The sequence below is a fragment of the Apteryx mantelli genome, chromosome 18, assembly GCF_036417845.1.
Source record: "Apteryx mantelli isolate bAptMan1 chromosome 18, bAptMan1.hap1, whole genome shotgun sequence".
Lineage (NCBI taxonomy): Eukaryota > Metazoa > Chordata > Aves > Apterygiformes > Apterygidae > Apteryx > Apteryx mantelli.
Genome location: NC_089995.1, coordinates 17,843,747 through 17,871,324, shown reverse-complemented (window position 1 = coordinate 17,871,324; position 27,578 = coordinate 17,843,747). Strand labels below are relative to the sequence as shown.

Sequence of the window (27,578 nt, the reverse complement as noted above, 5' to 3'; positions counted from 1 at the left end):
GCGGAGGTGTCCGCGGTTGCGCGCATGCGCGCCGGGCTCGCGCGCCGCCCGCGCGGGACCCCCCCAGGGCGCCAGGGGGCGAGGGCGGCGCCTCCCCCTCCCCACCCCGGCGCCGGGCGGAAGTGCCGGGCCGCGCTTCCGGCCGCGGGGGCCGCCTGGGTAGCCCCGCCCCTCCCCGCGGCCTCTTACGGCGGCCGCTTCCGCCGGCGCCTCCTGAGCGGTCCCGCCTCCGCCGCCCGCTTCGCCGCCGCCATCGCCGCCGCCATGAACAAGAAGAAGAAGCCGTTCCTGGGCATGCCCGCGCCCCTGGGCTACGTGCCGGGGCTGGGCCGCGGGTGAGGCCCCGCCCGAGCCCCCCGGACCCCTGCCGGGCCTGCCTCCCCCGCCGCGGCCTTCCCCGCCCGCCCGCGGCCTTCCCCGACCCGGCGCCCTCGCGACCCCGCAGCCCCGGGCCCGGGCTGTGCCCGGCTTCGTGCCCCGCCGCCCATCGCCGTCCCCTCGGGGCAGCCCGTGCCCAGCGGCCCCGCCGCGCCTGCGTCGCTTTATTAAAGTTCTGCTCGTTCCGGGCGATTCGCAGCCGCCCTTTAGCCAAGCTTCTCTTACCGAAATGCGGACCTGGCGCTGCGGAGAAGTTCGAGGGTCTTTTTAAGCGCTGTCAGCCCGCAGGAGTGTTGCCACTTCACCGGGGTTTGCACGCTCACGTAGTCGCGTATGTGCGTGGGGGCCTCGTTAGCAGTCATTAAATTAGGGGCCTCTGTGCTGGCGATTAGTGGGTGAAAAAAGAGGCAGGTCTCAGCAACATGTGGACAGCAGGATTACCCTGTGGCGGTGGGGAACTGTGGTGTTCTGGGGTGACACTGGATTTTCATCCTTGTTTACCCTGTGATGGTTTACTTTTGTCTTTACTTTGGGATGACTCATCCCTGGGGACAGGGACACATAGATCCTGTAGGTTGGGCCCTGGAAAGTGTTGACTAGCTGAATATGGGGCTTCTGAACAGCCCCGATCTCTGCCGCCCACCCCCGTTGTGTGTACCTTACAACCTGCAGGGTGTGTGTCGTCTTTTTTGCTGCATCCCATTGATAGACACATTTTAAAAGAGACTCTATCCCTGGGTACAAGGCGACGGATGGCAGGGAAGTGAGCAGGACAGCATGGTTCCAGTATCTTTATCAATAAAGTTATTCCTATAAGAGGACAGTTGGTTCCAATGGGTTTTATGAACAGTAGGGGTGAGGACTGGGTAATACCATCCCTGTGAACGAAATGATTTTTTTTATTGCTTGTTTTAAAGTAATTTTGACAGACTCTGTGTAGTGATTGTATTGCTGCGTTCTAAATAGCTGCTACTGGTTTATCAACCCAGAGCCACAGGTTTCACTACCCGGTCTGATATTGGCCCGGCGCGTGATGCCAATGACCCGGTGGATGATCGTCATGCTCCGCCAGGGAAAAGAACTGTTGGGGATCAAATGAAGAAGAATCAGACAGCTGACGATGATGACGAAGATCTGAATGACACCAATTATGATGAGGTGATGTGTTAATCATCCTTCAGGTGTTCTTCCCCTAGTGGAAGAGGAGCCCATTAGCTCCTTGCTCTCTTGCCGTGAAACCCTGGATTAGCTGAAGACACAAAGCCAGAATTTCCTATAGTCAGCTAACAGCACTTCCTTTTTCCTTGGGTTGTTCTTTTATTTTTGTTTTTTATTGGGACCCCATTATACATAATGGCACAGTGCTTGCAGATTTTTGTTTTGGCATTCATCCGTATATTGTGGTTTAATTATATATACAGAGCCCTGAGAGTCTTGGGAAGAAATCCATAAATAAAGTATTAGTTTAAGTACTTTGTGGGATGCATCTTTTATGCTCCTGTAAAAATGAAATCTAAGCTCTTGTCCTTTGACGTATGTCTGTCTTTGTGGCCTGTGTAGTCTCTTGTGTTTAAATCGCACTTTGGTTAGTTAACTGTTGTGTTACTCCTTTTGTTTGGTTTCAGTAGTAAAATTTTTGGGGTAATGGAGGAAAATGGCTTTTATATACTGGGATCTTGTTTATTGCTTAGTAGAAAGTTTTGCTGTTGAAATGGTGTGGGAGAATAAACGTTTGTGGTAGAGGAAAGTTGTATTAAAGGGATGTTTTAGTGTGATGCAGTGTTACTGGGAATAGTTTGCTCATGCATTTTTCTTTATTCTGGATGACTGTTGGCTGTACCAGGTACATAAAAAGGGTTCTAAACTGAGCATTCTATTTTTTATTGTTGTTTATTTTGTTCTTAGTTTAATGGGTATGCTGGGAGCCTGTTCTCAAGTGGTCCCTATGAAAAAGATGATGAGGAAGCAGATGCTATTTATGCAGCTTTGGATAAAAGGATGGATGAACGGAGAAAAGAAAGAAGGTAGGATTAGTTACAACACTGGCGAGGAGTGTTTTTGAGTTAGTCTGTGTTTCAGAGTTTTCTTCTACTTCTTCCATTTTTCAACTCAAATTTTGACCTTATCTACTGAATATGTTTTCAGAAGCAGATACTGGTTTTATTTGTTTTAATGCCTTACCTTAGACACTGTTGCTGTAAAAGCTATGGATATTTGGCACAACTTAACCTGAGCAGATGTTAGTGCTTGTTGCGTATTTTCTTCAGTGGTGGATTTGGTTTAATTGCTTCATTGTAATTCATTAGGGAGATGCTGAGCTAATGTTTCTGACATATTACATGTTGCACGACACTGGAAATTGCTACAAAAGTCATCTAATGCAGATGTCTTGTAAACCAGTGAGTGTCACTTAATTTTTTTTTTTAAAGTTTATTACCTGGCTTACAGGTAAGTGGAGGTTAAAGAGTGAAGCTCATTTGGCTACAAATGTCTGTTTTCACACTTAATATTGTCTTATTTGATGAGGTATTTAATTTGCTGTCATGATGATGATAGTATAAACTTGGAATAATAATTTTTTTAATTCCTTACCTCTGATCAAACACATTTTTCTATAATAACAACACTTTGTTTAAAGACTTGTGCAGTGTTACTTTGAGTATAACTTCAGTACTCCTTTTCCTAAGGGAACAACGAGAGAAAGAGGAGATAGAAAAATACCGTATGGAACGACCCAAAATTCAGCAGCAGTTCTCAGACTTGAAAGTAAGGAAAGAATGTTTTCTTAAATGTGACTTCTGTCTTTGTGACGTATGGGACATGGATGCATGTTCTGCATTTATTTGCTCGGATCTTGTCTGTTAGCATGCAAGTAGTTTGTTGTTCTCCAGATTAAAATTACTTTTTGGTGAGGAAAAAAACCCCTGTTCTTGGCTTGAAACTATCTTGAGTATCGCAGTATAATTTTTAGTCAACACTTGTAGATAATATAGTTGATAGTGCTCATTTAAATTAAAGTGGTGATGGAATCTGCAGTAAATGATAAAGCAGTATTATCTTTATTGATAGCTGTAGTCAAAATTGTGCTCAGAGTTGATAGAAGTAGGTGTTTTATCAGCTGCTTTGTAGGGGCATGTGAGAATACAGAGATTCTTTCTGTCTGAGCACTTTTCTTGTGGATACGCAACATAATGGAATCTATGCAAATTTTGGTGATAGGCTTTTGTTTTGTGCTTTATTGTGACTGTTCTAATTAGTCCTCAAGAGGATTTTAAGCTCCCATCTTTGAGGGACGGATAATTTGTTGGTATTAGAATAATAGTTGAGAAGGATCTCCTGAATTTAAATCTTCTGTTAAATAAAATGTATCATTAAAACTATCCCCAGCTTCTATTGTTTAGCACATAAGAATATAACGTTCAGTGCTGCAGGCACTGAGATTAATCTGAGTATTTGTAGCACTGAGTTTAAAAACAAAATTGGTATGGAATCCCAGCCTGGACTAAGACCAAATTCTGATTAAATGCACCTAGTTCTTTGGTGTGCTAGATTTAAAAAAACAACAAACAAAACAACTGATCTTTGACCTTAAAGCTTTTAGTGGGTCCATAATTATTTCAAGGAAAAAAAAAAGGAATATGAGCAGTTAAAATAAAAGGAACAAGTTTCTAAAATGAATGATGTTGACAACTCATGTTTTTATAGAGGAAGCTAGCAGAAGTCACAGAAGAAGAATGGCTAAGTATTCCGGAAGTTGGTGATGCCAGGAACAAGCGTCAGAGGAATCCTCGTTATGAAAAACTGACTCCTGTACCTGATAGCTTCTTTGCAAAGCATTTACAGTCAGGGGAGAATCACACTTCTGTGGACCCCCGCCAAACGGTGAGCATAAAAGCAAACCTGATGAAGGTGTGCTCCATCCCTAATAAGTAAAGATGAGGGTTAAGCTGTCCCTTTCATTAGTGGCATTTGGAAAAAAAGATATGTGACCGAAAAAAAAGGCTGTAGTTTGCGAGCCTGTCACAGGAATTGCTGGATATTAAATTCCTGTGCTTGTTTGAATCTTTGTGCATTCCCATTGCTAGACAAAACCTGAGGATGATGGAGGGGGGGGGAAAAAAATGGATCTCATGCTAAATATGGAAGAAAATGTTTTTGTCTTTCTCTGGATGTAGAATGGTAATAAGGAGCTTTAGTGAGCATAATCAATATTTTTGTAATAGCTGAAGATTTTTGCAAACATGGAACAGCAAATAAAGCTCAGCTTCCCCTAATGGCTTGCTCTGACCAGGAGTTTGTTCTAAATTTTTTTATTTTCAACTGATGGTAAGGCACATAATTTAGTTCACTGCTATGTGGCTGCAGGCTGGCTGTAGAAGAAGCTTCTTGGCACTGAATTGGCACCAGGTGTCCATGTGCCTTCTTAATAGATGTTCTTGTTTAAATGTGCTGGTTTTAGATGCTTGTACTCATAATCTTTCATTTACTTTCTCATTACATATTTCACTGACTTGATTAAGCTTGTGTAATACCCTATGGATTTGCAACACCTGTATGAGAATTGTGTTGTGATTCAGGGAAGCCACTGTTCTGCTTGTATTGTCATCAGTACTAGGGAGAATTTCAGAAGCACCTGTGGGATTTTGGCATTTATATCCTGTAGTCACTGAATAGGAGCAGATCGGCTAATAGCTTGAATTCTTTTTGAAATCGCGGAAGAGATTTTGGAACGCATTTTTCTCTTGTTTTCAGCAATTTGGTGGCTTGAATACCCCATATCCAGGGGGCTTGAATACTCCATATCCAGGAGGAATGACACCAGGCTTAATGACACCTGGGACAGGTGAACTGGATATGAGGAAGATTGGCCAAGCAAGGAACACCTTGATGGATATGAGGCTAAGCCAGGTAAGGAGGACACTGGAAAGCAGGATTTGTGGCTGGTGTACCCAGAGTTGGTGGTATGTGGCTGGTTTTGAGGCCTGGTTTAGAATACCTTTTTATTCTTTTGGGCATTAGATACAAGAAATATAGCTCACTTGTGCTCAGAAATAATTTTTTATCCCTCCTCCCTGAATCTCACGTCCTCTACGCTTACAGAATTTCCTGAGAGATGACAGTTTGCCCCTGGATTCTTGGTCGTTACGGGAGAATAAACTGTCATTCCAAAAGTAGACTTCAGACTAATAGCACTGGTAGTTTTACCACAGGAAGCATCCCTTCTGTCATACGTAGGGATATATGCAGGACAAAATGCTCCTGAAAATACTACTCTTAGTGTGTTGTTGGCTTGCATTGTTTTTCTTTGATTTCCTTCCCCCCCCGTTTTCCCCCTGTCCCCCCAAATCCAAATCTGGTTCAGACTGAAAAGATGGGCTTTAGCTGGCGGGGCTGCAAGGCCTTTTTGTGACTGAAAGCCAAGCTCGGTGTTTTCTGGATTTTCAGTGGTGCAAAATGCTTAACCTTAGTCTTGTATTTTAGAAGTGAAAACAAAGCTAGTGAGGGCTTATGTTTTTCCTCCTTTCTTGGTTTTGGTAACAGATAAACATCTAGGGGGCTTTTGTATGGCAGCAGTGTCTTTTCCTGTCTTTAATGCGTGCGGGCAAATAGCGATGCTGAGAGTGGTCCTTTCAGTAGTGCTGGCTTGACTTTCCTAGGTGTCGGACTCTGTGAGTGGCCAGACTGTAGTGGATCCAAAAGGATATCTGACAGACTTGAATTCAATGATTCCCACGCATGGAGGAGATATCAAGTAAGTTTAAGAAGGATTAGCTGATTTAGCCTTTTAGTAATGGCTGTGTTTCTGCATATGAATGGAAGTCTGAGTGGATGGTTTTCAGCTTACCTTGAATTTGTAAAAGATGCTAGATGAGTTTTGGAGGACGAATTCTTTTAACGTGAGGTATGGCACATGCTTTCAACTGATTTATTTAGGGTCTGACTGGGATATGTTAATTGTGAGAGTAGTTTCCATTCTATCCCTGGACTAACGTGCCAGACAGTGATGGCCATGCGTGGCTGCCTGCCAGTCAGGAAACAATCTGATTAATTGTACATTCATACAGCTAATTTAGGCTTGACTGACTGCTGAAAACCTCTGTAACTTGAAGTCTGACACCTATTTGCATAAAGAATTGCTATTTAAGTCAAAGCCATATGTGCAAGTGTTGGTTTAAGTGGAGTTTTAACATGAACACTTGTGCTTATTGGCTTTCAACTGCAAGTGCCCAACTGCAATTCCTAAAAAATCTTATTCAAATAGTCAGCCTTCTTTGTGACCTTGCTGTGTTAATCTACATTCTTTGTAAGCTTGTTGTGGTAGTATATAATGCATCACCAGTATGGAAAAGTTTGAGATCTTAGTTACTGTGCATCTGAGTGTCACTGTGAAGAACTGGCTGTAGAGCACTTACTGATTCGGGAGAGTTGTTTGCTAGCGTGCTGAAAACTTTCCTGCCTGTCTCTCCTCCTTCACTAGTGACATCAAGAAGGCGCGATTGCTCCTGAAATCTGTACGAGAGACCAATCCTCATCATCCGCCAGCCTGGATAGCATCAGCCCGATTGGAGGAGGTCACTGGCAAACTCCAAGTAGCTCGGAACCTCATCATGAAAGGAACAGAGATGTGCCCCAAGGTCAGAATCGTTTTGCTTCCCTGTTGATCCTTGCAGGGCCTTAGGAAAAGGTTGCGGTTATGAGAGGCAGCGTTTCTGTTCAGCTTGTATCAGGTATAGCCTGATACAGTTTCGTTATCTGTAGTTTTAAAAGAACAAGTTTAGCTAAAGGCTCTAATTTTAAGCTCCTGTTCATAGCACCTGTTTTGATACAAAGGAAGGTTGTTTCTCTTTCCTGACAGAGTGAAGATGTTTGGTTAGAAGCTGCTCGGTTGCAGCCTGGCGATACAGCCAAGGCTGTTGTGGCCCAAGCTGTCCGCCACCTTCCACAGTCTGTCCGGATATATATAAGAGCAGCGGAGCTGGAGACAGACATCCGTGCGAAGAAACGTGTCCTTAGGAAAGGTGAGAACTTCTGCAGCTGAGGAGAACAAACCCTTTATTAAGTCTACCTCTGTGGGTATTGTGTTGTAAATTGTTCCGGATGTACCTTTAAGTTTTAAAAGCGTTTTCTTTTTTGCCTCCTTGGTGAGCGCGCAGTTGTTAGTGTGCCTTAATGATGGAACTTGCTGCTGTTGAGTCGAAGACTGGAGTTCATGTAGCATTTGTGAAACTCCTAGGCAGAGAGCTGCTGTTGCTGAGCAATTGCAAAATGCTATTTCATTTACTAAAAACAATTCCAACTTGAACAAAATTAGAGGGATAGAGGAAAGCAATTAAAAGGTGGTGCTATAAAGGGAAAATGGTGTTCTGCATATCTTCTCATGCTATGTTTCGGAAAGGATATCAGATTTTGTATTTGAGTTCCAACTTGTCCATAACCTGGTAGAGGCCACAAATGATTTCTGGTGGAGGAGCTTTAGAGGCCTTGGGGTTCTCATGTCAGTGGTCCAGTGGGCCTTGGGATTTACTTTAGCATAGTAATTTCTATATTCCTGACAAATAGCTTTTCTCTGTGGTGCTTACGCAAAGCCTTGCATCTTTTATCCTATTGCACTCAGAGGTTTTCCTCTTTTGTGGAATTTATCATTTTTCCAAAACCATGTTCTCTTAAAACATTCTTTCCTTTTGTTACCCTGAATCCAGATCTTCCTTGCAGGTTCATAGCATTAATTCTTTGATTACTTGAAGCTATTGTGCCCGTATTAGTAGAGTTTAAATCTTTCATGATTATTGAATTGTATCAATTATTTCTTGTGACTTTAATCTAGACAGGAAAAAGAAAAGAATCTGCACTTAACATGTTTACTGAGTCTATGTGCAGCAGTCCACAGTATTAAATGACTTGGCTTCAAAGGGAGTAAATTACCTCCCACCTCTTACTAGCGCATGTAAATTGCTTATCTGTGGTGAAATGACCTCTTTATTGTGTGTGTCAACATATGGATAAGAGGTTTGCATGTCAAGGTTGCTGGTGTTGTACTTGAACTTGCAAGAGTTCAGATATTAACTGCGGTGTTGCTTTTTAAATTTTCATTGGCTAAGCAGTGCAGTCCTCTGGAGTGTCACTACTGTTGTGAAACTGTGTTGTTTCGTGAGAAAAACACGTGAGCAGAAACAGATTTCTGAGTCTGGCTTGTGCAGGAAAGCATCTTGTGCGTTAAGTACTGAGTCTGGTTGTTTTTTGCTTTAAACATTGTGTTTTCTCTTAGAAAACACCTTGTGTCAGTTTTCGGAACCATCTATGCAAGCTCTGACACAAAGCTGTTCGTGGAATGGAGTATGGTTTATCATGCTGTTTCTAATTTCTGTAGATTAACAGTCAGCTTCATGGCACTTCTAGACTGTCTAGGAAATATCAGAAATCTGATGGTTTGAAAGTGTTTGCATGCGTGGCCTTAGATAACAGGCAGTTTAACCCAGTATTTATCCAAAAATTAAAAAGGCTGAATGCCAGGTAACATCACTGAAGTGCAGTCTTCCATAATGTATTTTGCTCTTCTGTCCTTTGCCCGTGCATATTCCTACCATCCAGCAGAACCTCTAGAGTTTTTAAAGCCTTTCTCTCACTAGAGACAGCAAGCTGTGTCTTAAAATACATTTTGAGGTGTTGAAATTGAATGCTGTATCTTATGAAAACATGCTCTGTCCTGCTGACTGGTGCTTTTGGCTCTTGCAGACTGATATAACTCACTTAAAATGCTTCAGAAAAATCTCCTGCTGCTGCAGACTCTATGAGGAACAGTTAATGCCCAAATCCTCAGAGCATGCTAATTGTAAATATTCTATGTACTTCTGTAAAGCTCAGATGTGCTCGGAGGTTTGGGCTCAGCAGTGTGCCTTGGCCATTGCAGGAATAATTAAAGGAGCAGCATTGACCAGAAGCCTAGCTGGTTTCAAAGTATTTTCAGATGCATCTTCCCACCCATATTTGTGGTCCTACAGTTATACTTTTATTGAAGGAGGATATGTTCTGTTCTCTGTTACTATAGCACACTTGTGTATCATCACCATGGAAGCAATGCAACTAATTATGCACTAAGTGTGGTTATCTTTTGTGTAAGTTGTGGTAACGAAAGGCTAAAAAAAGTTTATTTAATTTCTCAATGTCACTTTAAGATACAAGGTTATGAAAAGGCAGGCTGAGGAAAGCCGCTGTTTGGAGTTTAATGTTTTGGACGGCGCATCTAGGCCAGTCTGCCGAGAACGAAGTTTCTGCCAGGAGTAGAAAATGCTTGGACAAGATTAAAGAAGCCTGAAAGACTCTTTGTTAGATGGAGCCCAGATTGGATTACTGAGAGAACACTCTGAGTTCTGTGGCTGGGGTTGTTAACGTTGCCTGCGATACCTTTAAGCTTTTCTGCATCCTTTTGTTTTATTTTTGGGTAGTGGGTCTAACTTTTTGGAAAGCTAAACCAGTATCCATTAAGTTGTCAGTAGATGCTTACAGGAAAACTCGATTGTGAAGGTATGTTTTCAACAATTAAGGAAGAGGGCTGTTATTGGTTAAAATCAAACTTTTTTTTTTCCTGAAGGGAAACACAGCATTATTAGGCTCCCCAATTTTTAAGATCCCATATGTGCTCATATGTTTCAAAATGTCAGATCAAATAAGGGTTTTATAGATTAGTCAGGTGAGCCCTGTTTGTACAGGATATGTAATATGTCTTAATGCAGTTTCTGGAGACATGGAAGTTGTAAAGAATGTAAAATTCTTTATTAGAGTACTGTAGAACTTAACCCTTGCATATGTGGCATTTTATACCAGGTTGGTATGTATTAAGAAAATGTCTTAAATATTGATCAGGGTCCAGAATTTCCTTTGATCATGCTGAGACTTGAGACCCTTCAGCTAGGTGTTTTACTAAAGAGGGTGCAGTTACAGTTTGTACAGGGGAAGGCCCTTGGCTCACCAAAACCTGTTTCCAGTTGAAATTATTAAGTTTTTATTTTCTGGTTTTAAGTTCTCATTTGTTGAAGTCCATAAGAGATAATGTAGATACTACTATTAAAAGTATTGGTGCCAGTAGTATTTTAAGCTATTTTTTTTCAGTTTGTTCTTCTGTCACTGCTAGAGAAGGAAAAAGGTCTTTGTTTGGGACAAGTATAGTTCCCACACTTTTCTTTTTCAGGAAACTTCATCTGTATTTTTTTGGTAGGCAGTACTTTTAATGTATCATCTTTGAAAAATATAGCTCTCTTTATGTGAATCATGATAAAGTAGTTTACCAATTATTTTGCCTTTCTAGCCCTTGAGCATGTTCCAAATTCGGTGCGTTTGTGGAAGGCAGCAGTGGAGTTAGAAGAACCCGAGGATGCCAGGATCATGCTGAGTCGGGCTGTGGAATGCTGTCCAACTAGTGTTGAAGTAAGTTTTAAAAAAAGTAAAATACCCCCCCCCCGCCCCCCCCATATATAGTGCTTTAGGATAGTGATAGACTTTGGAAACAAAAGGCAGGTGAATGCGCTCCGAGTTTTCTACCAGACGTTTTATGCCAGTCAGAAGGATGTGATGAGTAGTGGACTGTGTCCTTTTTCTGCTTAGTTAATTGTCTGGTGGTCATTATATGCCTCATTTTCTTGTGTAATTGTTATGTTAGTTATGCCAATAGACTGCTGTGCCTGCAGCAGCCGATTAGCCGTGTTTGCGTTCATGTTTAGTGCTTTGACAGTTGTGAAAACAAGCATGTGTACAGCTTAGGAAACTAAAACAATGCTATTTGTTTCTGAAACATTGAGCCAAAGAATTTTAAGCTCAGCTGTTTAAAAGGTGATCTGGACAGAAAATATTAGTGCAGCAGCCCAGCAAAGAGAAGACAATATCTAGTAATGATTAGGATTTAACTTTAAGGACAGTAGTAAACTCTGGATGTACTGTTTCTACATGGCATTCTGCAGCCTGGTTGTACTACGTGATGAGGACTGTTGCCAACTTGTGGCAAACAGCATAAAGCTTCTTATCTCTTCTGGGCTGACACTGCTGTACTGAGGCGTTGTCATCTCCTTGTTCTAATCTAAAATACATCCTTTGTTGCTCTGTAGCTTTGGCTTGCACTGGCAAGACTGGAGACTTATGAGAATGCTCGTAAAGTCCTAAACAAAGCCCGCGAGAATATTCCAACGGATCGTCACATCTGGATTACTGCTGCCAAACTGGAGGAAGCCAATGGAAACACTCAGATGGTGGAGAAAATCATTGACAGAGCCATCACCTCTCTCAGGGCTAATGGTGTGGAAATCAACAGAGAGCAGTGGATACAGGTATTTGCTTGCTTGGTCTCTTTTAGAGACCTGGATGAGCTGAGCTCTCTAAATTTGGTTTTGAAGGCTCCTGATGCTAGGTATTATGAAACAGTTATTTTGCAGTAGGCTTATCAGTGGAGGTCTGTGACGCCTGTGAAAATTCAGTGAGCGAGACTACAGAGTCTGCTGGGGAGGACCAAGTCTGTGGTTAAGTGATGCACTGTGTGTACTGAGCTGAGGAATGTTTGGTTTACTTCTCTCTTGGAAAATAAGCAGCTTCAAGTTGAAGCAGCTGCTGCCTTAAGTAGGATAGAGATTTTAAGCCCCTAGTGAAGCATTTATGTATTTTTTGCATGTGTCTTTATTGGGTTGAAAGGTATGTGTTTGCCAAAAAGGTCTTTGTCAGACTGTGGTAAGAAGTCAATATAAATGTTGCGTCTGCAGTAGCCAGAAAATAGTCCTTTATTGGTCTGTAGTCCTGAGGCTGTGCGAAGTAGTCAGAGCTGGCACGTGGAACCACGTTGTACAGTAACATTTACAAAACAGCTTGAGCTTCCTGAGTTAGTAAGTTACCTGAAAGACTCTTGCCATCTAACTGGCTTGATCAAGTTAAAAAACCTCTTTCCTCCTTGATGTGTTCTGTTGCTATGTTCGAGCATAACTGTTTTAACAATTTACTATTTAAATTACTTAGAGTGGGTCAAGGCAGCAGAGTGTTCTTGGCATGGTGCTTGAAAGAGTATTGGTAATGAATAAAGTATTTGATATTAAATGGATATCCTTGTTATAATCTAAATGAATTATAACTTTCTTTACAGCACTAAAACAATTAACAGTTAATTTCAACTTATGTAAAAGGAGGAGGGGACCTCTTGTCATTGTCTTCTGAAATTCCTTTTTGGTGCTAGAATTGTTCCATATTAGTCATTTGATCAGAGATCTTTTTAACAAGTTTAAGCAAAGCATGCTTGGCCTTCCAAGAACTTTGCATGTCAGGAAAAAGCGTTCTTCCGTGTGTGCTCTGGTGAGAGAGGCTTTGCACCCGTAACTTAACAGTGGTTGAGTGTTTGTTTAACCTCAGTTGTTGTTTAGTGCTTTCTGAGATTTGAGAATCAATCCAAAGCTGAAATAGGGCCGGTAGTTTTGATGTTAAGAAAACATTCTTCTTCTCAAATGTTTCTTCTCAAACCTTTGCTGCTTTTTTTTCCACTAAGTTCCTGCTTAGCCCAGCCCAGGGAAAGTCAGCGGGGTGGTAAGAAGACACCTCTCGGGCCGGAAAGGTCATGCGTTGTCCCACTTTTTCTTTCTCAGTGGATGCTGTTGACAAGCTATGTTTCTCTAACAACTTTTGGTTGTTTCTGTATATACAGCTACAGCATCTTCAGAGTGGGTGTAGTCTCACTAGTTAGTGTCAAGATATGATTGAGTAATGTTTTTAATATGGTACCGACCCACGGTGTCCATATGTTTGCACTTGAGTTGCTGTTGCAGAATCTAATGTCTTCTATACTGATTTCTCGAAAGGAACAATGGTCTACTCTTGTTTCTAGGATGCTGAGGAATGTGATAAAGCTGGAAGTGTGGCCACATGCCAGGCAATCATGAGAGCTGTCATTGGGATTGGGATTGAGGAAGAAGATCGGAAACATACCTGGATGGAAGATGCAGACAGTGTATGTTCAGCTGTGCTGTTTTATTTTCTTTGAATTGGGGGAAATGGAACTGATGCCTGGGAAATGACATGTTTTTTGTCTGTGAAAGTGCATATGACTGGCCAAATGCAGACAGATGTTCTGCAAATTTGCTTCTCGGGGTTGGTGTATTATGGAGCTTTTTTCAGATCTGGATTTTTCCTAAGCAAAAAGTTGGTGATTGTGCTGGATTGTTTGCCGCTCGTTTTGCGATGTCAACAAAGATTGCAGTCTGGTCAAAGGAATTTGGAGTTGAGCTTGAAAGCATGGACACTGTAGCTCAAGAGTTAATGTAAGAGTGTACAGAGGACTTGGTAAAAGTTTTACCAGGCTTTCTTTGCTTTTTGGGAGTAGTTTAAACATGCACTAAAAAGTAAATTATATTTCAGCAGGAGAAATGTCCGTTTCAGCAGCCTTGAATTAGGCTAACTGCAGAAGGTGGGCATATGCTGAGGTGCTTATAGTTCTGCCTGTAGAAAAATGAGGTGCAAACATTTGCGAGCCTTTACAATGTCTTGATAATTTTTCAAGTTGGCCTGTGTGTCAGTCCCACTGAAAGGCCAGTGATACTTGTGCCCTGATAGAGGTATATTTTATAAAAAGGAAGCAGGGAAGAATTTTGTAAACTGGTAATTGCTATTCAGTTACCTATAATACCCTAATTTAGCTATTATTCAGAATTGTTCAGCTCTGTATTGAATTATGCATGTGTCATTCCATTATACCCTTCATTCTGATCCAACCCTAAACTAACTTAGTTGTGATCTGTTCTTGTTCAGTGTGTTGCTCATAATGCTTTGGAGTGCGCCCGAGCAATTTACGCTTATGCCTTGCAAGTTTTCCCGAGCAAGAAAAGTGTGTGGTTGCGAGCAGCTTACTTTGAAAAGAACCACGGAACTAGGTAAGCCTGCTGCATAATCCTTGGATGGAGGGGTTCATACTTCTTGTTACAGTGTGGTAGATTGGGCAGGTCAGAAAGCTACAAGATCAATCATAAAGCTTTGTGTTGCACAAGCAGAGTTAGTTCAGTTGGTGAAAATGTTGTTTGTGGATCTGACCTTCTTTCTTGTGGTCGGAGCATCTCTGACTTTTTCTAATGAAGGCTTCTCATCTTTGAGAATGGATTTCTAGAAAAATGTGGGAATACAGAGTGACAAATCACCTAGAAATACAGCACGTGTTTCATTTAATTTCCATAAATATACTATGTGATCACTGAAGCTGTCTGAGCATCTCTGGCATCTTTTTGATTAAACATATTGGGAATATGTATCAGACAGATTCTGAATTAAGAGTGCTGTTATACTGTCTGTGGTTCAGGCTTCTTATTTTAAAGTTTCTCATAAAATTCTGTCAAATGCATTTGAAACTTTCTTCCCAAAGTTTCTGTGTAATAGACCACTTAGGCATGTGGAACTGACCCTATTAAAACCGACAGGGCTTGTGTGTATAAGTGACTGCAGACAGTGAGTCACCCCCCCCCCCCCCCCGTTTTTTTTTCCCCCCTTTCTTTTGATTCTGTTCTTACATTTCCTGATGGTGGCTGACTTTTAAGCCCCTTGTTCTGCTTGAAAAATGTTTTCTAGAGGATGAAAAAAATTAGTAAGATTAATCCAGCTTCGTGTAATAATTCTGAAAAACTTCCTGTCTCAGTTTCTATTCGGGTTTGTTTAGAAGAATGGCTCTTTCCAAGACAAATGAGATGTTTTCATGTAGGGTCTTTCCGCAGGGGCTATCAAACAAAGGTGTCTGAACAATGAGCCGTTTGTGGAGTGCTGATTTCAGAACTCTTGTGAAAAAAGACCCCACCCTCTCCTTGTTGCAAAGTCCAACATTGTAAACCTTGATAAGTTGTTTCATAACAATATTTATAACGTTGAGTGATAGTGGAAATGGTGTGTGAGAGCTCCCATTTGGCAGTGTTTTTGAATGATTGTAACTTGCTCTTTCTTGTCTCAGGGAATCCTTGGAGGCTCTTCTGCAGCGAGCTGTTGCTCACTGTCCCAAAGCAGAAGTGCTCTGGCTCATGGGAGCCAAATCAAAGTGGCTGGCAGGAGACGTGCCAGCGGCCAGAAGCATTTTGGCCCTGGCTTTCCAGGTGGGTATGTTAGACTTGTGTGATGGTGTTTAGCGTGACTGTTAAAGATGAGGGAGTAAACTTTTTCTGTGGATGCTCACCTGATTTCTGCCCTCTCCCAAAATGAGGGGGCTTCCTCTGTTCTTTAATATTTTGTATGGCAAAAAGTTCAAATAGAGGCAAGCTGGAAGCAAGAGTGTATTACTCCTTTTAATAGTGCTACTCCAGGTTCCTGAGTTCACAAACCATTAATTTTACTGGGTTCCCACAAACCCTAGTCATGGATCAGAATCGCCTTGTCTTGGGTTCTCTGAAAATGCTCATTTGAGAGTGGTGGTCTGCCCTAATTAGTGAAGTCACTGCGCTATCCATAACCCGTAATCCATAGCAAAATGAGGGGAGTCATTCACCAGGCACTGAAAGATGGGCAGAGCGATACAGTTCTAACATTGGGAGTGAGGCCTCAAAAGCTGAATGACAGCAGTTATTTGCTCCTGAAGAAGAAGGTTAAAGATATTTATTTCCTAAATTTGTTTTTGGCGCTTTCTGTTACCATTCTGAAGACTCCTTAACATGGTTGCCGCTGAGATGACTTGTTTTGGAGTAGTGTTCACAGACCTCAAAGGGGAATTCAAGGTTTTTTATTTTTTTTATTTTTTTTGTTCAAGGGTAATAAAACGAGGGTCTCACTGTGACAGACTTTATGATCTTTTTGGTATTTAAACTGGAAGTTCAGAAGATCAAGCATTAATGCTTTTCAACAACTGAGAGGCATCCAACTTCTAAACTGGCATGTATCTTTGTGTTGCGCATCTGTTTTGGAGAATTTCTATAAACTTCAAAGGTCAAAGAAGATTGGGAGGAGCTTGAACTGGAAAAAAAAACCCTAGTGTGGATTGACAAAGCTCTGATTTCAATTTTAATCTGAATCAAACGAAGGATTAAATCTGCTGTTGATTCATTGTATGCATTTGTCTGTCATTTTATGTTCTTGCAGGCCAACCCCAACAGCGAGGAGATCTGGCTGGCTGCCGTGAAGCTTGAGTCAGAAAACAATGAATACGAAAGAGCAAGGAGGCTGCTGGCGAAAGCTCGCAGCAGTGCCCCCACCGCAAGGGTAAGGATGTGTGAAGGGTGGAGAGACTGAGACCTCTCTTGGCATGGGGGAGTCCAGGCGGAAGGAGGAGTTCCTTCAGTTATGTGGCCTCGGCGACTGACCGGATGGCTCCCTGCCATTGCCTCTGCAGGCGTGTGGCAGCTTTGTATAGCTATACAGCAAATTGCGACATAAAATCAGGGCATGATGGGATCAAGTGAAGGGTTTCAGGTTTTTTGCACAAATGGCAAAAGTCAGGAATTTCCCAGTTTACAGCTGTTTGTAGATTGATCATGCTGCATAAAAGCCTGCCTTGGAAAAAGGGGAGAAAATACTTTCACAGATAACTCACTTATGCTTGCTGGGCTAACGACAATGCTAGTTTGTTGTTTACAGTTACACTCCTGTGTTTATCTCCAGAGTTGCATCTGGTATAATAAACTGTCAATTTTCAGCTGTTCATAGAAAACAACTTAAATTAATTGGAGTAAAAGAGAAAAGATCTGGTTTATGTTACAAGGAAATGAGTGTGGTGGTGTGTTTTGTTTTTTTTTTCTTCTTCAAACTTGTGCTTCATTCTTGATCTCTTAAATTGTCCTTTTCCTCTGTCAGTCAGTGAGCTTCTGCCCAGTTGGGGCAGCTGAGGTTGAATCTCTTGTCAGACTTGATGTCTCTCTTGCTGAGTCAGAGGTGGGGGGGAGTTCGGGAAAGAGGAGGACAGGGGTCAGAGTAGCTAAACTGCCTTCCATCTCTAAGTTTTCTCACAGCTGTAACCTCCATGCCTCATTAGAAGGAAAGACATTTGAGGACAGAAAAGTATATTTACTAGCTTGTAATGAGCAGGACATCAGCTGCGACTTAGAGCCATAAGTAAGAAAGGGCGGTCTTGGTAGCCTTGGGTGTAGGCGTCCTTGGAGGGAGATCTGGGTGTGCTGATGAAGCTGGCAAGCAAACTCAAATTTATGTACTTGGATATGCCCTAAAAGCTGTGCTCTTTGCCACAGATATTATATAACTGTCAACTCTCTGCTAATAGTTGAGATAGATTGTCTGATCGCACTGTTCCAACTACTTTTTTTATTTGCATTTACCTTTCTCATTGTTCTGTTCCCACCGTTACTTAACTCTGACTTTTTTTTTCCTTCAAACTGTAGCAAATCAATAACACTTCAATGAATGTTTGAAACTGAGAACCCTCTGCATTGACAGAGTAATGCTTTTCCAATGGCTGCTAGTGATAAACAACTCTGGTTTGTTCTTAGGTCTTCATGAAGTCTGTGAAGTTAGAGTGGGTGCTTGGAAACATTGCTGCAGCCCAGGAGCTTTGTGAGGAAGCCCTGAAGCACTATGAGGACTTTCCCAAACTGTGGATGATGAAAGGACAAATAGAGGAACAAAAAGAACTGGTAGAGAAAGCACGGGAAGCTTATAATCAAGGGGTAAGATGTATGTTATTGCAAATTTACTTTGCATTTCTGGTGTGGAGAGATGTCTGTCTTCAAAGCAAAATGTAGAAGAGCTCTGTTCCAGACCAACTGGAGGTGTGATTTTTGTTCTGTTATAGCAACAATAATGAAGAAATTATTAGGACTTTGAAATAATTAGCAAAATTGCATCTCTTATCCCACTACCTATAGGCAAAATTCGCTTTTTTTGCTTGAGGGAGTTTGCTCTATGCTGGACTCTGGTAGGAAAAGAAAGCTCACTGCACAATAATTCTTTAAGACCTGTAAGGACCGGCTTAAAAGAAAAGCCTGTTAATAAGCTCTTAGATATACACAGTGAAAGGAGGTGGCCTACGCAGCACTCGTGTCTCTCTTAAATGATTATTGATGTCCTTGCACGTGAATGCTCCTGAAAATCATCAGCCATGAAAGTAATATGGAAACATGTTCATTGCTGCCAACTGTGGTATCCTATTGATTGCCTTGGCTTCAAAGGCAATCTGCATATTCTGTTGCTGTGCTTGAGTTGTGTACGAGCTGTCTATCTCCAGAGAGAGCACAAACTGCGTGTATTGTTAAAGGAGGTGTATTCTTTCTCTTGATACATGGATAGCTCAGTCATACTTGATGTATTACTTGTTTCTTTTGGATATGGAACAAACCAGATTTTTGTACTGTTCTGAACCATAAGATTAACTAGGAGAGATTTGAGTGGCGTAGTCAACTTCATCTCGCCTCTTCCAAATTCCCCAGGAAGATGGGGAGCGGGGTGTTTCTTTAGGGATTGTAAGAGTTTGCAAATCTACAGACTATCTAAGCTTTTCCTTTTTTAAACAGTTGAAGAAGTGTCCCCATTCCATACCCCTATGGCTCTTGCTATCCAGGCTGGAGGAGAAAGTTGGGCAGTTGACGAGAGCAAGAGCCATCTTGGAAAAGTCTCGCCTAAAGAATCCAAAGAATCCAGATCTCTGGTGAGTTGTGTGGATGTGAACTGAATTTGAGCTATGAGACCAATGCATTCTTCAGGTTAACCGTTTTACATCTTCCCAGCAATTTGAGCAATTAAGACCAGGCCCATCCTAGCATTTCCTCTGGACTAACAACGACTTTGACTTCCAGAAATGCTCTGGTGATCCTTGCTAGTACATAAGCATTCTAAGGAGTTGGGGACCAGTTACTACTTTTACTGATAGCTGTAGTGTAGAGAGTTTGAAAACCCAGGGACCTTTCACTTCTGTTTTAGTCCCTTTCTCAGATTTTTTTGTTCTAAGCTATTACAGAATAGAGGTCATAATTATTTATTTTTTAACAGTGAGCAATGGGAAGATGTCAGTCATCTGTATGTAGTCAGAGTATGGGCAGATGTTTGTAATTTCTCAGGTCCTTCATGTGACTCTTTGTTTGTTTCTACATAATGAATATGATCTCGTAAATATTGTCATTGGGTCTCTTCCTTACCAGGTTAGAGTCTGTACGATTAGAATACAGAGCTGGGTTAAAGAATATTGCAAATACTCTGATGGCCAAGGCATTGCAAGAGTGTCCCAATTCAGGTAAGCTGGCGATATAGATATATATGTATTTATTTATTTTTAATCTCAAACACAGTTATTTTCTCAGTAGAAAAAGGTTCATCTTTTTCCAAGATGTCCTTTCTGGCCAGGTCTCAACATAATATGCTTCAGAGAGGTATCAGTCATCCTCTTGCAAAGGAAATTTTTAGGGTTTTTGAATAGTCCCAGATGCTTTGTGCTGTCTCACACCAGAGAGGTCATGGGTGTTGGTGTTGGTCCCATTTTGCTGAAGTATCCAGGGTATTATTGGGTCTGTTGTCTGCAGTTTATTCCTAGGTTTCCTGTGAAACATCTCAGATATGTGTGGCTTTTCTCTGAAGCTAGTAGAAGTCTGCAAAGGAAGAAGTGCCAAGGTTTAAACTTGACTTCCAAGAGTTTGTAGTTAGGAAGTTCAGTGGAAAAAGGATGGGGTTTTTCTGTGTCTCATTGGAGTATAGCTGGCCGGAGAAGACTTCCTGTTGTTGGTTTGCCTGCACTGGTTGCACTACTGATGAGGCCTGTGCGCTTAAAAACTTGCGTGACAGCAAGTCTCACAGTCCTCATTAGTGGAGCATGTACCACAAATGTTTAGTCCTGCTTTCTGATTATTTTAACTACTTTAGAACAAGGCATATAGGTCATATAATCTAAATCAATTGGTTCAAACCAGCAGTAGAAATATTTGCCTCTTGGGATGGGAGGAGAGAGTGCATGATACTTCCTTGTTTTTTGGCAGAATTGTTGGAAGGCTTAATTATTTAAACATGTTGATGTCTTTGGAGAGAAGATGTTGCATAACTACAAAACATAGCAGTCTGCTGCAGGCAAGCCTTTCTAGTTTGCCTTCAGGCTGGGTTTCGAAAGGTGTTTAATTGGCAGGTGCTGAAGTTCCAGTGAAATAATTGGGAATTAAGTGATTTTTAGGATTTGATAAACTCATTCCAAGCTGCTCACTGTGAGAGTGGGTCAACAAAGCAATACCACACAAGCCCCACTTCTTCTGAATCGCCTAGCCTAACATTTAATGTGTTTGCCACCACGGGCCTTGTTACAGAATCTGCATGTTGCTGTGGAAATAAGCAGCAGGATCTCAGGGTTTTTTTTTTTAAATAAAATAGCTTTCAATTCTATCTTAAAATTCTATAAACCAAAATAAAGGCCTGCTGGAATTAGCAGGCCAGGCACCTACAGTCATGTAAACCAGAGACTTTCATTGCTGAATTGCCGTTGATTGCCAAATTGATTTCCAATTGCTTGCGCCTGATTTAGGCGGACTGTACAAAGAATGAAGCTGAAATACAAATGGTGTTTGTGTCCTCAGCTGGCCTGAAAATAGAGGCCTGAAAAATGTGATTTGACTGTATATGAAAAGAGCAAATCCTTGAAGGCAAGGAGGAGAGCGTTCTGGTCCAGTCTGTCACTGCAGTCCTTGAAGCTTGTGTATATTCTCATGGTGCTGTTTATGGGAAGTGAGAGCACTTGCTGGGGTCCTGGCAGACACAAGCTTTCAGGCTCTGCTTTGAAGTGATCAGCAAGTATCGTTGGCTGACGTGAGAAACTGAAGATTTCATGCTCCTCTGAGCGTGTTTCCTTTTTGGCTTTTGGCAATGAAACAAACTAGGGATGAAGCCCAGCTTTCTTGGACCTACTCTTGACTGCTCTCTCCTTCATCATATGTGTGGAGAGCCAGCATCAATAAGACCATGGTGCTCTTTGGCACCTTTAAAACTGTTTCCAAATGGTGTACTTTGCACCTTTTGGGGCAACATCTGCCACTGTAGTTTCCCATTCAGACAAACTGATACCTTTCAGTTCTTATATCCTGGTTTAACCTCCATTGTTTTGCTGCTTGTAATGTCTTATCTGGAAGTCTTGAGCTCTGGGTTACTGTCTGCTAGCACAGGGAACGCAGAAGCTGCAGGAAGGCTATGGTACAGAAACATTCAGAACTGAAGGTCCACTGTGGTGGAAGCAGTAGCTAAAAGTTCAGGAGCGCTGAATGAAATATCCATGCAGAAAGGGTGCTTGGGGGTGAGATTGGAGCAGGGGGATTGCATAACTGATGGGATGGGGGCAACAGTGCTGCTTGTTTTAGAGAGCACTGGCCTGGTAACAGGGTGGGGAGGGTAATCTCTGAAATAACACAATCTTCCTACTCGACTTGTTTAAGGAATCCTGTGGTCAGAGGCAATTTTCCTTGAAGCACGACCACAAAGAAAGACCAAGAGTGTGGATGCTCTGAAGAAGTGTGAACATGACCCACATGTCCTGCTGGCTGTGGCCAAGTGAGTTCCCAAGCTTATTGCAGTAAAAATACCCTTTTTTGTGTGGCTGCATCTGTGATGAAATATTGCACTCAAGCAAGACCATGTGATTCTGACTGCAGCAGCTCTAATAAACCTTAAAGCAAGTAGCAGCTCTTGAGCTGCCTCCTAGTAACTGTGCAAATCTGCTCCTCTCCCTTGATTCAAAACTGGAGATCTCCACCTGCCCTCAAGCTGTTGTGGTGGGTCTGGGACTGCAGTAGAGACAATATGTTCTCACTGAGTCCTTTTCCAGGGTTGGCTGTTTGCACTCTGTGAAAACTGTTATCTTTGTGTTGCTTGTATGGCACTTGAGCATGCTTTCAGATGAGCTAGAATTACTTAACTTCTATGGGATCTGTTTAAGTATTTGTGAAAAAGGGGACAATTTTTGCTGGTTATTGTCCAGTTTTTGTGGTTGACAGTGTGTATTCCTGATCTGTTCTCTCCTTACCCTAATATCTTTTGGTGGTGTTGTGTTTTTTGTTTTTTTTTTTTTTTTTAATTCTGAGCTATAGTAATGTGCTCTTCTAGTCTTCTCCTTTCCTAAATTTCTGCTTTGTCAGTTTTTTTTCCCCCAGTTTTGGCCCTTTCTGGAATGCAGACTACTAGTTATGCTGTAGTTTGCTTCTAAATGGGAAGGCAATCTACTAGGAATTGTCCTGTTGCCTAGATCAAGTTGAGGCTTTCAGTGATGAAAAACTGTCATTAGAGTTGACTCATGCCATACCCTGTCTGATCTGATATGTAAAGGGCTATTAAAACAGTATCAGAAAAAAAATTACTTTTCTCCCTTTGTGAATAGCAGAAGAGGTTAATGCAAGAAGCATGTTGCCCAATTCTTTCACAACTCTTTTTTATAAGCCAAAGAAAACTGTAGGATACGCTCCAGTGACTGCAACACTGGGTTCTGCCAGATCGTGACAGCTGACTTGTTCAGCTTTAGCTGCAAGTGAGAAAAATGTTAACTTTTGCTTTATTGAAACTGATTCCGGGCACCTTCCGATGCAGTCTCAGTTTAGCGGCTAATCCCAACACAAACAGTTTCTGCCTCCCATCAAGACTTGCATGTGGGTACAGTACATACATGGTCTGTCACACAGTTATGAAAAACTTTGTTAAAAATAAGTAAGTTTCTGTAAATGGCTACTACCTGCAGGTGTTTAGCCTTTCTGCTATCATTGTTCATGCTCTTTTAAATCACAGTTTGTTTAACACTGAACAATCAAGAGTATTATAGGGCTTAAAAACAATCACATAAGCTGTATAATTTTATGGCTGGCTAAGCTCTTTATGAGGGATGGCTGTCTGATTTGATAAAGACTTTACTAGTTCAAATGAACTCTTTTAATGTGAAGGAATGAAACCAATAGACTATTGACTCAGCTGGCTAGTTACCGGGGAGAAATTTCAGCACTCACAAGTACCTTTTTGAAATGGCAACAGCCAGGCTGAGTGCCAAGCTGGGATCTGAGTATGGAATCTGTGTGCTTGCCCTTCCTTGTAAAAAGTGAGGCTCGCAGGATAGGTCTGTTCCGTTAGAGCTCAGTAACTTAGTGCATGTGAACATGCGACTCCAGGCTTTTTAAGCAGACTTGAATAAAATTTTCAACTGTTTAGAAGTTATTTAATTGTTAAATGCTGAAGCCAACTTAAAATACTAAGAATTTGGAAGAGGGGGAAAAAGATGTAGGTATAAGATGCTGTCTAGGTATAAGATGCTGTCTCTTTCTACACCAAATCTGAAATAGCGGTACTGAGCAGATGAGTTAGCAAAGATTATGCTCAAAGAACAGTACTTCCCTTCTCTGGAATGTCTGTCTCTTCCTTTGACTGGGGTGTCAGAATGGATGGAGAATAAAGAAGCAATGGATGTCTCTTTTAGTCCTCTAATGTCTCCTCTCTTCCCAGAGGATAGGACAGTTGGCAGATGTCTACAAAATCTGCTGTTTCCATCTTGGGAGAGCCAAGAACTTGAATATGTGTAGGACCTTTAAGTTTGAGCACTCGCAGATTGCTATGTTTCTCTAAAGAGGAAATTTGGCTACTAACTTTTGCTTTTCTCAAAAGGTTATTCTGGAGTGAGCGTAAAATAACTAAGGCCCGAGAATGGTTCCACCGAACAGTGAAGATAGACTCTGACCTGGGAGATGCCTGGGCTTTCTTTTACAAATTTGAGCTCCAGCATGGCACAGAGGTGAGTGTGCATCTGGGAAGAGGGAGCTGTTCCCCCAGCACAGACACGGGTGGGGGAAGGTATCAGGAATCCCTTCCTGATGTTGGTTGGTCAGTCCTGGGAACTGCTGCAACACTGGGCTGAGCCTGTTGCTTCTGCTGCCTGTGTGGCTCAAAGATCAGGAGGTGAAGGCTGTCACGCCTGGTCATGAATGAACATGAACGGGCACGTGTGGTGTCATCAGCTGAATTGTCTTTCAGGCTGCTTTGCTGTCCACAGTCATGCTAGTTCGTGCAAAAACATATGAAATCAATCTTCCTTCTGTAAGACCCAAGCCTTCTGGTAGGAGAAGACTTTCCTGTAGTTATGATGCTGGATTTGTGTAACTAGTCCTGTTTCTTTACAAGTTTCAAGTATGGGTTGCATGTGAACACAGCCATTAGAACAGTGTGTTCTAATCTGTTACGGTGGTTTTTACTGCCTCATGTTACTGAAATGATGGGAGTGTTTATCTTCTGACTTCAGAGAGACCTCTCACTTGACATATCTCATGCAGTGGTATCACAAAGGAAGTTCCTGCTACAATTTCTTTAGTGTAGCCAAGACTTGCTTGACTATAACTGGGCCAGTTTGTTCAGCAAGGCAGGACAGTTGCTGCCACCGATCTTTTAACTCAGGCTTCCCTGTTGCCTTAAAACAAACAAAAAAAACAATCTTTGGATGAGTGTTTACTTTAGAAGGGGATTGTTAACTTTTTGGCTCTACGCTGGAACAAACTAGGGCATTAAGACACTTGCAAACGACTGTTTCCCTTCCTTGTAGGAACAACAAGAGGAGGTGAAGAAACGCTGTGAGAATGCTGAACCCCGCCATGGAGAGCTCTGGTGTGATGTCTCCAAGGATATAGAGAACTGGCAGAAAAAGATTGGAGAGATTCTTGTACTTGTGGCAGCCAAACTTAAAAATACTTTCTAGAGTGTGCTGACTCAGCTGCATCAGTATCTCTGTAGGACTAGTCTGTCTGCTTACCTGCTTTCAGTGCATTTGCCCTTACAGTGGACAGATTTTAGAGGGCAAGAGATTGGTGGCAGTATGAAAGATCTGTTTTTTTCCGAAAGAAAAAGGTCTGTTTCCTTCTCTTCTTCCTGAGATAGTGCTCTTGGCTCACACGGTGCAGTCATCAGCTATGTGCAGCACAAATGCCTCTAAATTCTCTCTGAACATTGCTGCTGGGGCACATGTAGGAGAGTTGAGCAGTTTTGATGCTCGATTGGCATTTTCATTTTGATGCCTGAATCCCCTCTGTAAATATGAGCCCTAATTATTGCTTGTTTGGTTGCTGATGTTTAGCAGCTCCTCTGGTTTCTTCCCTAGCATGAAGTGTCCATCCTGCCACCCTTTGTGCAGTTTCTTTAGTGTTTGGCCCATCTGATGCTGGCTCTTTGTCAGCAGATCTGTTGCTTTGCTATTTAAATACACCAAACTTACTCTGAAGAGATGAGTGGAAGTCTGCTGGGGAGAAGGCCAGGCAGCTGAAGAGACCCTTTTCTTGGCCACAAGTCTGATTTGACTTTGTCTCCTCTGCTGGCAAGCTGCAACACAACTCAGAAGATTTCCTTAAACCTGAGCAGACGAAGCACTTTGTGAAATTCAAGAGCATATTTTTTAAAGACCTTTTTCTCAGCTTTTTTTTTTAAATGTATATGGTATAACCTTATTCTTTTAGGTGTCTGATTTCATTAAGCACAGTGGTATTTTAAAGTAACACGGCAAAATATAATAATCCCTAAAGGCCCTTTTGTAGGAGTTGACCTTTCATTAGAGCCATTGAGAGACTGCATTTTTAAGGTCATAACTGTTTTCAGTCTGGATATTTGGGATGACTCTTCAAGTGCATATGGAAAAAAGCAAATTCATTGGAGGAAGAGCTTTGTGTTTAGGACCCTTTATCAGCTGTCTTAAGTGTTTTGGTTTTTTTATACTTGTGATCTGTATTACTTTGACCCAGAGAGTCTGACTTTCTTGTGATCATTCTTTCAATGAAAAACTGTAAGATGTCTTATATATTAGGATCTAGCAAAAGTGTTCAGGTGTGTGTATGTGTGTTATATAGTGTATTTAGTTGAAGAAAACCTTATCACTTGCCTGGAAAATATGTATAAAATAGTTTGTTTTTTTTTTTGTTTCCTTAAGTTCTCTTTGAATGCGGTCTTGCACTATCAGTGGGTCTGATAGCAGAAACCTGTGAACTTATCAGGCTCCTACCACTCTGTACAAAGATGTTGGAAATATATCTGCCAGGGGTGGTTACACCAAGCTTTTCCTACATCCTTTTGCCAAAAGTAACATCATATTTGAGAAGCCCATGTCTTAAAAAAAACGAAGTAGAAATGGTTGGCCTTGAAGCAAAAGTCGGTTTTCTTTTTGGATTTATAACTGAAACTCTTGTGCTCTCTTGCATAGCTGGTGAAAATGTGTGAAGCTGCATTTTGATTAAGAAGGGTGTAGATCACGGATGCCCTGTGGACTTGTAGTTTTCCAAAGGTGAGTGAGAGGTGTTGGGAGTGGAGAGACTCTTGTGCAGAGGTTTATGGCATCATTGGTATCTTGGTTCGCTTTTGTCCTGTGTGTGGGCTCATGCAGGGAGGAAGGGGGGATTTCAGAGAAGAGAATGGAGACATCAGTCTGTAGTGCTGCAAATAAGGACTTGGTGGACATGTGGGAGAAAAAAATATTGAAAAATAATTGTTCTCCATCTGTACAGTCCTTCATCAGCCCATTTTGCTTCTGCATAGCTTTTACTTTGCCTCCATGATGTCATCTCTGTAAGTTCTCAGACGTGGGAACTGTCCCACTGGTTTGGGAAGTGATTATGGCATTTCAGGTGCAGTGGCACTCTATAGTGAAGAGCTTGGGAAAACTGAGTGCAGACGGTGTATAAATTCCTGTGCCCTGCAGCAAGACCGCCCAGTGGTGCCCAGTGGTGTGGATTTAAGGTGGGGAAGGATGGCTGAAACTGTAGAGACGTGGTTCTTGTTGCTGGAGAAACTCCCAAGTTGTGGAGAGTGTTTGGAGCATCTCACTCGAGCCAAATGCCCACTGGTCAGGATCTGTCTGTTTTCCCTGCCCCTCGCTCAGGTGGCAGCACCCGGCATCTGCTAAGGATTTGTTGGGCGAAGGCTCCCCTAAGTGCACAGGGATTGAGATGATGCAAGGGAAGAACTTGCTGGGGAGTTTCTTTTTATGGTCTGTGACCGGAGAGAATGTTTTCCAGTGCTGTGCTGCGCACTGAGATGAGTTGAAAGACCTGGGCAGGGGGAACTGTACCAGATGACGTATTTGTTTCCTGGCGGCACCGAACTCCTTTTGCCACCTGCCCTTTGTATCTTTGGCCTTTTCCTTCCTGTGGCCCAGGGTTATTAGATTCCTTTTTTAGATAAAAGGGATCATCAGTCTCGCAACCTTTTAATGTTTGTAGATGTCTTCACATTTTTAATGGATTATGGCACCTACAAACTTTCTCTGTGTATAGAGCTCAATAAACAAGTTATATGGGTCCTGT

The 27,578-nt window shown here is 42.0% G+C and overlaps 1 protein-coding gene across 1 annotated transcript; it reads left to right on the top strand.

Moving 5' to 3' along the window:
- The first annotated feature begins 215 nt into the window (after positions 1 to 215).
- PRPF6 (pre-mRNA processing factor 6) lies at positions 216 to 27,578 on the top strand. The gene is made up of 21 exons (XM_067307600.1): positions 216 to 335; positions 1,368 to 1,536; positions 2,284 to 2,402; positions 3,066 to 3,144; positions 4,084 to 4,260; positions 5,131 to 5,286; positions 6,036 to 6,130; positions 6,857 to 7,013; positions 7,235 to 7,397; positions 10,682 to 10,800; positions 11,475 to 11,693; positions 13,226 to 13,348; positions 14,146 to 14,267; positions 15,326 to 15,464; positions 16,441 to 16,560; positions 17,802 to 17,978; positions 18,822 to 18,955; positions 19,446 to 19,537; positions 21,708 to 21,822; positions 23,911 to 24,037; positions 24,839 to 27,578. Exons 1-21 carry the CDS (start codon positions 265 to 267, stop codon positions 24,989 to 24,991), a joined length of 2,826 nt encoding a protein of 941 aa, XP_067163701.1. The 5' UTR covers positions 216 to 264; the 3' UTR covers positions 24,992 to 27,578.